General features: G+C 41.0%; 1 protein-coding gene across 8 annotated transcripts in view; it reads right to left on the bottom strand.

The window, feature by feature from the left end:
* dmd (dystrophin) overlaps positions 1-13,990 on the bottom strand; it is a 298,892-nt gene that overhangs the window by 35,130 nt on the left and 249,772 nt on the right. Inside the window, exon 1 of one of the 8 annotated variants that reach the window (XM_086282552.1) lies at positions 6,804-7,017. The exons of the other annotated variants lie outside the window; for them this stretch is intronic. Coding sequence (XP_086138678.1) covers positions 6,804-6,823 — 20 coding nt within the window. The 5' untranslated portion in view covers positions 6,824-7,017. Of the gene's footprint in view, positions 1-6,803; positions 7,018-13,990 lie in introns of those variants that run through there. 8 annotated transcript variants of the gene reach the window in all.

The raw sequence follows: 13,990 nt of genomic DNA, 5'->3' as shown, positions 1-13,990 counted from the left end.
GAGACCACCCACAGAGATTCAAAGTAAGGCCCCGCCTCTCCCAACACTCAATCTCAACCTCGGCTCCCACAGGGATGTGTGCTGAGCCCCCTACTGTGCACTCTCTACACCCATGACTGCACCCCCTCCTCAGCAATTCCTTTGTGAAGTTTGTAGATGACACAGCAGTGGTCGGGCTCATCACTGGAGAGATGAGTCTACCTACAAGAATGAGGTGGAAGACCTGGCGTCATGATCCAGCAATAACAAGCTGGTCCTCAACACCGCAAAACTGAAGGAAATAACAGTGGACTTCAGGTGAAGCACATCTGAGCCTCAGCCCATATACGTCAACGGGCATTATGTACAGAGGGTCTCTGACTTCATGGACGATGATGTATTCTGTTAAACTAACACTGCACAGACCAAGAGGGCACAGCAGCAACTAAACTTTCTGGGGAGCCTGAAAAACTACACCCTTGCAGAGGAGCTTCTGCTGTTCTTCTCTGCTCGGTTTAGTCCGTGCTGGTTGCAATAATAAATAATAAACAATAAATGAACATTGGTATGTACCATTCACTAATGTATCCAATCAGTAATTACTGAAGTACACATGTATGTAGATACAGATAACTAAAGTTTCCACCACAGTGTAGGAACAGTAGGAATCTTCTTATGGCTGTGTGGAAACTAGGAACTGTAATCAGTTATAAGGCTCATGGTCACAACCCAACAACAGGTTTGCTTCGGGTTGAGACACAGAGGGAGGAAAATTAATAGTACGGTGAAATAAAAAAATAAATTGCCCCAAATTTTACAGAATAATTTTTAAAAAGCAAAATTTTCCCCAAACTGCACAGAGAGCAAAAATAATCAGCTATAAAATGTAGCTGTTTTAAATACAGTGCACAGACATAATCCGAGAGTCTGTTAAATCAGCACACAACCTGAAAATTCACAAAGTGCACCTGCAGTTAGCCTCTACCTGAGAAACATTTACAAATAATAATCCATAATTATGTTTTTTTGCTGCATTGCCTTTGTTTGTCTCTCTAGCACAGACAGGATCCTCCACACACCCACTCCAAATAATGAGTGGAAGGGTACTAGAGCTACTCAAACGTCCTCAAACACTGAATAAACAGGACCTCAGTCACATACATGTCTGTAATAAGCATGACAGAGTCTGGAGTATTTCATCCACAAATGTGCAGCATCCTTACACTGTAAATTATTACTATCATATATTATATTACGATATATATATAAATTTAAGATCAAAGGCTGGTAACTTGCAGCAGCTTATACCTGCTGCTCACCAGCAAACAAGTAGTGGAAAGTAAAAATAAAAAGGGGTTTCCAATTAAATAATTCCAGCTGCCCACAACCAAGTCTCACATGAAAATATATTACAGCAGTTTTATTATGGACAGTACTTTGCTGTTCACCAGACAACAGATACGCCATCCAACTAAACTACGTCTCCAATTCAGGTTATCACAGATGTTCTTGAACGAGAATCTGAGTAGACGCCGGGCACATAAACACTAAACTATCACGGACACATATAGACATCCACGCTCACCTATGCTAAATTTAGAACCACCAATCAACTGCTGATATCCTGCTAATATAACACTGAAGTTACTTCAATTCATGGTCTGAACAAGCAGCACTATAAGGTGGTTCAGTGGTCACTTTCCACCTCAGGTTGCGAACTCATTAGGCAGGAAAACGGTGTCAAAGGGGGGAACTCAGTGGTGCAATTGAAGGGTATACATGCACTGAAAGCAAAGTTGCCGTTATTAGCAAGAAGCTATCAAGCCCTTCCTGCTCCTGTGTCTTTGAACCTATCTGGTCTTTAAGTCTGACGTCATTATCCGTTTCCAGGTCCAAACTCAAGTTCATTTCCCAAAGCCAAACGAACACTGCAGCATCACTGAGAGTTAAAAACTGTCTAAATTCTTTCATCTGTAATAAAATGATCAGCGTTGCTGCTTTACCAGGTGTAACAATTAAGTTTAACATCCAGGCATCCATGAAAACAGAATTTATTAAATTTAACAACGTTAGAAGTTAGCAGGAAGTTAGCTCGCTAGCTTCAATCTAAACATGATATAGCATGTTCTGACTGAGAGATTTCTGAAAAAATTCAAATGTACAGCTCTGCTATCACTTCTAACATAAATGAGGACAGAAAACTAAACAGCAGTGACATTTGTAGGGTTACTGAAGTTGGGCTAGCTGGTAGATAATGATGTGCTACATGGTGGCTAGCTACAGTTAGCATAATATAACCACATTAGCAGAGTGAAGCTGGAGGATGAACGCTAACTTTTTTCCACTTGGTAAAAGTTAATGTGAGGGTTCCCGATGGTTAGAGACAAATGCGATCACATGGCAGGATGCTGTGAACGGACCAAACTTCAGTCAGGAGAACAACTGAGATAATCCATCCACAATACGAGGTTAATATACTGCTGCATGGGCTGTAGTTACACTGCAAGGTTTTAAAAACTGAGCGTTAAAATGAACAGTGGTAATAAAAACCGAGAGAGTGATCACTGACTGTTTTTAGGGGCTTGCTCAGACTAAATAGAACGAGACACAAAGCATTAAAACATGTTAAAAACACAACAGGCTTAATAAACACAGAGCAGTTTGGACCTGGAAGAAGGCTTCATACGTCATCACTTAAAGACCAGATTGTGTTTTTACGCCCATCTGTGCAGAGCAGCTGTAGTTCGCTATAGGAAAGCAGCGATGGGTGTTAAAGAAGAAGGTAACATTCTGCACCTGTTTCCTCCTGACACGTTTCAATACGTCTACAACATCCAAAATCTTACTACTGTGATGAATAGAATTAAGAACAAAACAATCAACAGTGGCTTAAGGGAACCAAACTTATCCACTTTTGGCTCTTTGTGCTCTTTCAAAGCTACTCTGTCCCTCAAGAAAAATATATCATTGCCACAGGACAAAGCACTGATAATGTATCGTTAACTGTCAAAAACAAATGACTGTACACTGAGCAGCTAATGCTAATGATTTAAACTAACAATCATATTTATACAAACTTGGAGTTCAGTCGTATTTTTGTAGTACATGCTGCGATATTTAAGAACGTAATGAAAAGCTACTATCTATTTGTTCATTTAGGTAACATAAGTCTTGTATTTTTATGTACTTGGGCTTCTTATTTAACTATATACCTAAAGTGTAATTCCTAATTAAGGTATTTTATATAACTAAAAAACAGGAATCTGCGATCACAGTCTACATAAATGTTTAGCTTTGAGCATGTGATACCTTAAGCTGTAGGAAGGGCTGGTCAAATCTGAAACTGATTTATTCTAAGGTTCATTTTGACACTACTTGTATTAATGTGACTGCAAAATAAAGTATTTAAAAAAAACACAGGAGTGTTGTCTAAAATTATTTTTTGGGGCAAATTACTTTTGCTTCTATGCTACAGCATCATTTTTGGTGGGAAATGCAGAGTTTGGTGTTTTATAACAATCTTACAATTCTAACAGAAAGCAGAGCTGTTGTAATAACATGGCTTAATGGCAGAACTTTAGCTTGTGGGGAACAAAAAAATGTTCCTTAAAGATGGAAGCTGAAGCAACTCTTAAAGGACGCTAGTTTAACACCTGATGTGAGTCGGTGGGAAGAGTTATGCAAGACCGTTTAGATACATCTCTTACATGTTTTCTACGTTATATTATGAATAAAATGTTGGTTTCTGAGATTTGCAAATCATTTTTATTTATGTTTTATGGTTTTTTCTTTGCATTTATGCAGTGTAACAATCTTTTTGGTAATGGTATTGTACCTCTAATACTTAATTGAAGCATCTAAGAAGAGAGTAATTGAAGAACATGTAAAGACTGTGCTTCACCATTTTGCATGCACCCCATCTTCAGCATGTGCAAGCTGGCTGGCTTCAGTGTTGAACCAATCATCTAGACATCAGTCATTTTTTTTCTAATGTGGTTGTTAAGAATATATTTCAATAAATGTCTGACGCCAACTCTTTACGTCACTGTTGACAGATGAAGAGAATGGATGCATTTGATCCAACTGTTTCCCAAAACTGGGGATTTCCAGGAAATGTCAAGCATTACCTCACTCTGCATCTCTTAATGTTGGAATGAAATCCAGTAATTCGTCCACAATGACACAAGATGTGAGGTCATACACCACGTACACATACATGTGCAAAGAAATAATGCTATGAATTGCAGTAAGCAGGCAGTTGAATAACTTATTGCAGCAATGACAAGCATTTTCCATGTTTCTGCAAAGAGGCATGAGAGTCACTTCACACTCGTTTATGGCAACATCTTCCTCTGCCTATTGCTGAAAGTGAAAGCAAAGAAAGTTTTTTATATATGTATATTTGTTGCTACCTTTAAAGTACGTCCAAATGTGTGAAATCCACATTTAAAACTACTGAAAATAAGGCAGAGCTGTTTGCAAAAGAGAACCACAAAGTGCAGGGATTCAGGTTATCCCTGCACTTACAGAAACTTTTGGTGTTTTTCAAAAATGCTAACTTGGTTTCATTAAAATAATAATAATAATTTTTAAAAATCTCAAGTCACATTTCAGGCAGCATGGTGGCACGGTGGATAGCACTGTTGCCTCACAGCAAGAAGGTCCGAAGTTCAAGTCCGCCATCGGGTTCTTCCTCCCACAGGCCAAAGACATGCAGTTAGTGGGGTTTGGTTAAATGGCCCAGCCGTGAGTGGTTGTCTGTCTCTCTAGATTGGCCACCTATCCAGGGTGTAACCTGCCTCTCGCCCTAAGACAGCTGGGATAAGGATCCAGAGGAGGACGGATGGATTCAAAATTTTGCAATCTATAAAAATGATACGGCTGGCGTTACATAAACTTCAAGTCGGATAAATGATGATGGCGAGCAGACAATAACAAACAAAGTTTCTTTTTTGCCCCTTCTGTCTTTTAAGACAACATCACAGTCCACACTGGTGCACATTTACACTGCCAGTGCCAGTGCACTAAAACTGGTGCTCTGAACTGCAGTTACCTGATGCCACGAGGAATCCTGTGCTGTTTATTAACTCATAGTTTAAGTTTGACTTTGACGTGTTGACGTTTCAACTCATGACTAAACTGCTCAAGCATTCTCACAATACTGGACTTTTGAACCTTCCGCTACACATTGAAAAACAGTTATTCTATAGTCGGGTAAAAAACACTGGCTTGCTTTTGTCCTTTGCCTTTGTCTTTCCTCAGAAAGTAACATAAACATTAGTTCTATTACTGTTATGTTGCCCATCTGCATGCCCTTAATGATTCCACTGGACTGAGTGATAATTAGAGTGCTTAAGAACATAAAATAAAGCACTATAGTAATGTTAATGTGAAAGATTGAATGTAGTAAAAAATGCTCAAAGTGAAAAGGCTTTGAGGAAAAGTCCCTTTAATTATTGGAGCTCGTATTAACCTATCACAGACAGACTGATCAATGCATGTTGTCTGATACTTTACAATCTGATAATTTAGAAATGGAGTCATGCTTACCTGTTGTTTGGTACATGCCACAATACAGTGACCTAAAGAATCTGTGCTTTGTTCATATCAGGCAGATCTGACTTTGTTTCCAACGCTCTGTTGCAGCACAAGCTGAGACACAAGTGTCATTTTCTCCTAGAAAGAAGAGGTTATCTAGGCTTAATACAAAGTCTGCACACAGTACGCCCCAAAGCCAATTCACCATGTGTGGCTTCTCATCCATAAACGGGACTAAGTCGATGAACACAAACACACAATAGGCACACACCTGCATTCACACTGTGGCCAAAAGTCTGCATCAGCATCCTCTGCTCTCATCTAAATGAAGTTGCATAGAGATCACTAAACTAATTGGAAGCTCTTGGTTGGCTGCATAGACAACAGTGCAGTGCATCGAAATCGCGGTAAAACTGCAGCAGTCAGTGTGCGAAAGAAAAAAATCCCGCACGGATCCAAACAGGAGCAGCCTCGCTGGCAAAGGCGGTGACTACGTCTGTGCGTGTGAAGGAATGCACAGCGATCCATTAGCCTGCTGCTTTTCAAGGCTCGCTCGCTTACACACACACACACACAGAAATTGAAAAGAAAACACAGTCTTGTGAAGTTCAAACACATGCGGATAAATAAAAACAGCCCACGCCGATCCCAGCCTGGGGCTCTGAAGCTCCGTGTGTTCCCTTTTATTCCAATATGGCAGCAAGTGCCCAGAGGAAGAGCAGCCTGCAAAGGAAGGATTGAGATTTAGGAAATGCACGATTCAGCCAGCAAGAAGCGGCCGCCTGCACACCTGGGCTGGCTCCTCTGCAACCATCCCGAAAGACCAAAACCAGACCCGAAGAACAACGGTCGGTTCGCTCTTTAAGACAACATAACAGAGCCGATTTCCCGTCTTTTGTTGAAAAATATCGATCGCTTTATATTGCGTATGCTCTGTCATCACAAGAGCATACGCGGCGTTTTCTGCACGTCCAAATAATCCGATCATTATAGCGGGCAGTCGTTTGAAGCGCGTTTTATACGCCGGGAGAGAAGAGCACACAGTGAGGCAGCAGACCTATTTAAAACAAATCCTGCATGCAACCTCTCTGCCATTTAAAAATTGCGGAGTCTATGTTTGCGCATTTTCGGCAGTAAGGATGAAATAGTGTGCAGTGTGGGGGATGTCTCTCCCTCGGCCACACAGCCAGCGTTGAACAGGTTTACTGCATTACGACCAGCACGATTCCCATCATAATCAGACTACTTATCACCAGCAGAGACAGACCCCAGCCTTCAGCACTCACTTCCGAAGCTGTTCTCGCATCGCCGGCCTTTCCGAGCCTCTTCCGAGCGTGACAGAACGATCCGATTCCCGGGCAGAATAGAGGGGATGTGCCGGCCCCTTCCGCGGTCCGACCAAGCGTCCTATGCAACCGGAGGGAGACGTCCGAGATTACAGTGCGGAGCCTGTGTTTTCCCTTTGTAAGTGCTAGTTGTAGGCTGCAGAGGCTGACTGACCCAGCGAGACACAAGGATCAATGTCCCAACATACAACATGCACGACTTCCGCCTACTATTTCAAAATAAACGCTTGAAGCCAGAAAGATCCTGACATGCAAAAACACGCGAGAAAATCATGGGTGATCCTCCTACTTAGTTGCAGAATTTAGTTACACATTCCATCCATCTAAAGCTGAGTCCTATAAAAATCACACGAGTACTGCTTCAGATTCTTTTTAAAATAGCCTTTATTCACATTTTCACTTGATTTGACCCGAATCTTTGTGGATTCCCTTACTAATTATATAACTATCTATCCAGGAAGTTAACTAGCTCCCTGTAGAAGGCTTCATATCCCTGGCGTGTGCTCGTTTTGCTTGCTTACTATCATAAACAGCTTCAAAGATAGACAAAGCATCCAGGTCTGAAAACCAAAGCCAGTGGAGAACTTAAATGTGCATTCTTTCTAAAGGCGAGCAGGGGGTGAGCCTCTTGCTGACAAAACAACATCCTGCTGTTTTTAAATCTATGGGACAATGGCCCTCAGCTCCTTTGCTCTGTGACCTTAGCCGCTTTACTGATGGTATTATCAGACTTTATATCTAGTTTACATTGGATACAACATTAAGTTCATGAGCATTTGGTTTTTCTTTTGGATACAATTTGAAAATACCAAGAGGAAGATGGTGAAAAGGCTCAGTTTGAGGCTTTAAAGCAGGGCGTCTTTGCATGAGTCATAAGCTAACAGAAAGTGGAACGCCCTGGAAAAAATGAAATGATTGTACAGCATTTTCTGTCATATATCCTTAAAGTAAGCTGCCCAGAATATACAAACACAGGACATGCAAAAGTATCACCACAATAAGTGTAAGTAGAGGTCCTGACTGCAGAAACAAGTTATATGGGAGTTATGGTTCTGAGTTGGGATCCGTTAATACTATTGACAACACACAGAGAGGGACCTTAGAAATTGTACCAAAGCTGAGGCTTACGAAGATGCACAAGCATGAAATACTCCCAAAAACTTACAGTGGACGGCTTGATGGCAACAATGATCTGCACAGGTAGAATACTGAGCAGGCTAAAAGTTGGCTTAAATAAGGGAATGATACCAAAAAGAGGAAGAACCAACAGAAACCCAAGAAAACACATAAAGCACAGACTTATTGTAGTGGACAGTTTTCAAGGTTTTTAACAGTCAGCTGGTATAATTTGTATTCAAGTGCTATTTGATCAAAATCCTACCTTGTTTTGAGGATTTGGTCTGTATCAGTGTCATTCACTCACTGCCAAACAAGCTCTGCAGTACATCTCCAGAAACAGTTCATTACAAATAACCTGTTTCATTTTCTGTTAGAATCCGTGTTTGCTGGGACACCGGTGTAGCTCAGTGGGTGAGCCATGTGCCATATGGCCGGAGAGCAGCAGGCCCAGGTTCGAGGGCCGGCCGGAGAGCAGCAGGCCCTTTGCTGCATGTCCTAACCTCTCTCTCTCCCAGCTTTCCTGTCTATGCCCTCTGTCTATTTATGCTGAACAAATAGTATTAAAAACGTGTGCTTTGGGAGAGCCGTGTTTGTAAAGTGCTGCTCAGAGTTAATGTATGTGCAGATATGTACACACCCTCCTCGCTCTGTATGTGCTACAAAAATAAAATGAATGTTGAATTTAAAGTGAAGCTGTATGACAAGGTCTGTTACTACCCACGGTTCTGAGATTTGTCAGTTTGGAAAATATTTTTTAGGTGATCTTGCCCAGACGTTGGTGAAGTAAAGAATATTCCCACTATAGATTCTGGCTATTTATGGAACATATGCATACAATCTAATCTAAACCCAAACAACAGAAGTAATAAAAAGTTAGTCATGTTCACAGCTGTGGCTGTGATGGTAGTGTGCATGGTGACGTCTGCAACTGGACCCTTCTAGTGGATCATTTTTAGTTCTGTAATTGTGTCCATCTGTGTATGAATTTTGACACAGACTGTGTACAGACAGGTTTTCACCCACTGCAGATGCACCTGCATGGTTCTCAATGTGGATGACACTTATATTGGTTGAATGCTAATTTGTTGACAAGTGGGCCTAAATAGGTAAGGGAGAAACAGCAGTGTTCGCCCCGAATGGGAGAACCATGAAAAAAATACCAAAGATACCAAAATATAGTATAACAAACACAGAAACACCTGCAGTGGGCACTTTTCTGTGACTGGCTGATGGACCAACAACAGTAAAAGTGAGACTAAGGTGTCATTCAGTGGGGATTTTCTGTGTGAACGTCTAACCAAATACCACAACCTGAAATAAAACAAAACCAAGATGCATCCTGGAGTTGTTGTTGTTTTTTTTAACAAAAACAGCTTTTCATCACATTTGAACTCATTCGAAGTCTTAGCCAGTGCAAGGTTGATGTAACAGACAACATGGGTGTGGAACTATCATCTTATTACATAAAAAGATGACATTTACTGGTGTAATCTTATATGAGAGTGAACAGCTTTCCCATATGGAAAAGATATATATAAATCTTATAAAGTTTGTATCTGTCTTGTGTGAAACTTGTATGAAAAGCATACAAGAGTGAAAACAGATATAAGACCCCTTGGAAAATTATATAAATGAAACTTGTATGTTTTGGATACTTACTAAAACAATGTATGAAAGTAATGAGAAAGTGGCCACTTTCATGAGTAAATCATATAAGTTTTTACTATTTCTTTTCCATATGGGTTCCCCCAAAGCCCTCAGCAAGTTTACACACCCTGGCTATTCATTGCTAAATAATGGGAATATGCACAGAAGTTACACAACTATGACAAATATAACAGGATTGAACTGGAAATCCTGACACCTTTATTTTGAAATTAAACTAATTTCCATCTAGTCCTGTGTGCTTCCAGAAAACTTAGCCTGGGCTGCTTGAATAGGTGGAGCTCAGGCTCCCCGCCTCTTCCACCCTTCCCCCATCCCACTGTTTCTCAAAGCAAAGGAGCCTAGACTCCATTAGAAGTTTTTCACCTCAATGATGAGAGCCAGAAATGGAGGAGGAGGGGTGCAGGATTGTAGTGGTGGTGTGTATGTGTGTATATCTGCAAATGCGTGTCAGGGTCATTTTTTGGGATTAGTGTTCAAGGACTGAGCCCCCAGGATGGTCCTTTTTACCCCCCTGTCTGAGTGGCCAGCACAAACACCAACCTCAATCCTATCCATCACCTAAGAGATGAAGGCCAGCGACAATGAGCCGTCAATTGCTGACTTTACTAATTCTCTTTGGCTGAAGATTCCTGTTTGTTCTTAATATTTAATCTTATGCTTAAGTTCAGTAAGGAAGATCTGTCAACCACCTGTCTATTCTTTACATCACTTGTTTGTTTTTTTATCTGTCAAACGTAGGCTGCATCCACACGTACCCGGGTATTTTTGAAAACGCAGATTTTTCTATGCGTTTGCGCCTTTCGTCCACACGTAAACGGCGTTTTTGGTCACTGAAAACGGAGATTTTTAAAAACGCCGGCCAGGGTGGATATTTTTGAAAACTCCATTTTTGCATTTACGTGTGGACGAGGAAAACGGAGAAAACGCAGCGTCAAAGGTGTGCGCATTTTTTGACGTCACACTGTGCGCCACGTTTCGGTGAAATGCATTTCTACAATGGGGGACTTAGACAAAATACTGTTACTGTTACTTGTACTCTCTGCAGTGTTTAAATGCTCACACATATACACACAGTTACTGTCCCTCCACACATACCACTCGGTTCTGCTTCTATGCGCCATCTTTGTTTACTATCGCTCACCGAGGCTTCTAGACTTCTGATTGGCCAACATTTCTACATGCTTAGGAATATATCGCCACATGTTGCTTTGACATGTTCCTAGCAGCGTTTTCCTTCATTTTTGCGTTTACGTGTGGACGGGATTACTTTTTAAAACAAAAACGGAAAATCTCCGTTTTCAACAATACCCGTGTACGTGTGGACGTAGCCTTAATATTGACATCAATACTCTGGTCCAAACACTTTCTTATCCATGTTCTGCAAACCAGTCAGGCTCTGTTCTGCGTGCTTTAAATCTCAGTGCTCTCCTGTCATCCTACCTGTTAGACAGTCATTCATACAACCCTTACCCCCATTTCCATTTCTCCCCGGGCACTCAGAGGCCTCCGTCTTCATTTTCACCACAACTAGAACCTCGACTCTGCTCTGTTGGTTGTTGTTCAACAGAGGAATTCACTCTCAGAGTGCAGGCATACTTCCCAAAGTTTCCAAAAATACAGTGGAAGCTAAGCCTTCAGCTTCTTGCCTCCTTCTGTGAAAGGCAGTTATTCCTATCTACTGTCAAGTGCTTACTCCTAGAGCATCACTGAATTAAGCTACGTCCACACTAATGCGTTTTGCATCGTCTTCTCTCCGTTTTGGCCTCCTGTCCACACTGAGACGACGTTTTTCCCCATGGAAAAATGCAGCGGTTTGAAAACGCTCTCGAAAACACACACATTTCAAAACGGAGCTGTCCCGTCGCAGTGTGGACACTCGAAAACGCAGACTTTCTAAAACAATGACGCATTTTAGTCATGTGATGCAGTCATGTGACCATTTAAACAAAGGTAGCGGAGGGCATTATACAGCAGTTGTTTTGATTGCTCTCAATTTTGACAGCCCTAAAAAGATTAACATCAGCCTGTACACGCTGCAGAGAGCTGTTCTTCACATTCTTTAATTCTCACTCGCTTTTGCAACTTTGTACTTTTGTGTTACTCGCAGCAACAGCTCCACCTCATTGTTAGTCCATTTAAAAAACTCGGTGCTTTTTTGCCGCGACGTTTCAATGAGCTGGAACGTAAATAAGCGGCAGACAGAAATGAGACATTGTGAGATGACAGTTGTTATGACGTAGAGCTAAATATATAAACAGAAAATGAACTGAATCTTCAACAGCGATAATGCTGTTATTATGAATGTTAGGTCAGTTTGACAGAGATCATGATGGTGTTCACTACACCTCAGGGTATTTGTGCTTATTGTTCTCCATCAAGACTTTGAACTAGAACTTTGTGTTGGCAATCTAACCTTGGGAGTTGAATTTCTGATATACAGTGTCTTGAATTTGGAGAAATAAGAAAAAACATTGAAGAAAAACACGATGATACAATTGGTAGAAGTCATTACCTGATGCGTTCTTAATGCTACACCTGCAGTGTAGTTTTTCCCTTTGCTTTGGAGGAATTCTGACCCACTCTTCAGAATTGTTTTTATTCAGAAAACATGGAGGGTTTTCAAGCATAAACAAACTGTTTAAGGTTATGTTTAAGGAATCTCAATCAGATGTAAGCCCATGTTTTGACTGGGTCACTTCAAAAGCTTAATTTTTTTGTTTCCATTCACCGGTGGTGTGTTTCAAATCCTTATGTTGCTGCATAATCCAAGCTTCAGGACACAAACGAATGGCATTGCATTCTTCTTTAGGATTTTCTGGTAGAGAGCAGATACAACAGAACCCCGACTTACCAAATTAATTCGTTCCCAAGGGTCTTTCGTAAGTCGAAGCACCCATCGCGCGTTTTGAGTGACTGATAGGCTATAGGCTCATCGCTAACTGCAACAACAATACGTGGTTCAAGTGGAACAGCGAAGCGCAAGTACGAAAGCCAAGGGGTTGTCACATGATTTGGAAGGCATTGTGGGCATTGTAGGCTCAGCCAATCAGAGCCAGCGGATTTCGTTACTCGGGCATTTTGCCGTAACACGGGCAGAAATATTGCCGTTCAGCGCCTTCGTAACTTGAATTTTTCGTGAAACGGGGTATTCGTAAGTCGGGGTTCCACTGTATAATAGTGCCAATAATTATGGCCACCATGTTTGACTGTTGTTATGGTCTTTTCATATACTGCTGTGTTAGTTCGTCTGTCAGGTGTAAGGACACAAATCTTCCAGTTCAACTTTTTTCTCATCAGTCCACAGAATATTTTCCCAAAGGTCTTCGGCATCATCAAGATGTTTTTTGCCAAATGTCAATAAGCCTTTGTGTTCTTTTCAGTCAACAGGGGTTTACAATCGTCACTCTCCTAGAATGTCAGCTGACACATCAATTTTCTTATATTAAATAAAATCATAGACTTCCAGCTTAATGAACTTAGTGCCAGGTTTCATAATTCCTCATTTGGCCTGATAAAATCAGAAACCACTCTACTGGCGCTTACTATTAATAGAAATTTGACTGACATGGCGACTCGTCGATTTAACCTGAGAGAGTCTGAACGTTTGAGTGTCGAGTCTCGAGTGTTGGGAGAATAAGGAGTGCCAGCAGGTGCTCCTGTGGCACCATGAGGTGCTCCATGAGGTCCACCTCATGGACTCGCTTTGATGTTGTCACTTGAGAGAGATCTTACATCAGTTCTTGACTGTGAAGAAATTATTGACATGACTAAAAGCAGACCACACTGACGGAGGAGAAATGCAAATAAGGGCCTTTTGCCAAAAGTAATGATAGTAAGATTTAAGGATTGTTTTGTTTTATTAGTTGCTTTTCCGTTTGTGCATTGTGTTCGTGTTGTCTCTGTTGTTCTTTGTCTTTGTTAAGGTCAAGGGTCTGTTACCCGTGATTTTAAATGTTGTTGTTTTTAACTTTCTAGTTTTCTTTATGTAAATGTATGATTCTTGATTTTCTTTGTGTTTATATCCATGTGTTTGTCCCTTCCTGTTGTGTTCTGCTAGTTTTCTATATTACATTTTTTCCTAGTCTTCAGCCCTTTTATGTCAAGTCTCTGTCACTGATGTTCTCCTTCTTTATTTCCTGTCTAACTTTTGTGTGTTTAGTTTCACTGAACCCTCCTGTCTATGAGTTTCAGCTGTGTTTCCCAGGTGTTTCATCTCTGCCCCAGACACCCTTCTTTGTACTTCCAGTCTTCTTCTTGTTCTTTGTTTGGTCATCTGTTGTTTATCCTTGTTTTTGCTACTTTATTTGTACCTGTTCACGTCCATCATTAGCCTGTATCCC

This window comes from Aulonocara sp. 'chitande type north' Nkhata Bay, linkage group LG23 (genome assembly GCF_057382095.1).
Source record: "Aulonocara sp. 'chitande type north' Nkhata Bay isolate Kocher_YH1m ecotype deep benthic linkage group LG23, A_spYH_male_GT1.1, whole genome shotgun sequence".
NCBI lineage: Eukaryota > Metazoa > Chordata > Actinopteri > Cichliformes > Cichlidae > Aulonocara > Aulonocara sp. 'chitande type north' Nkhata Bay.
The sequence above is the reverse complement of the archived record's forward strand: the minus strand, read 5'-3'. Positions and strand labels throughout refer to the sequence as shown.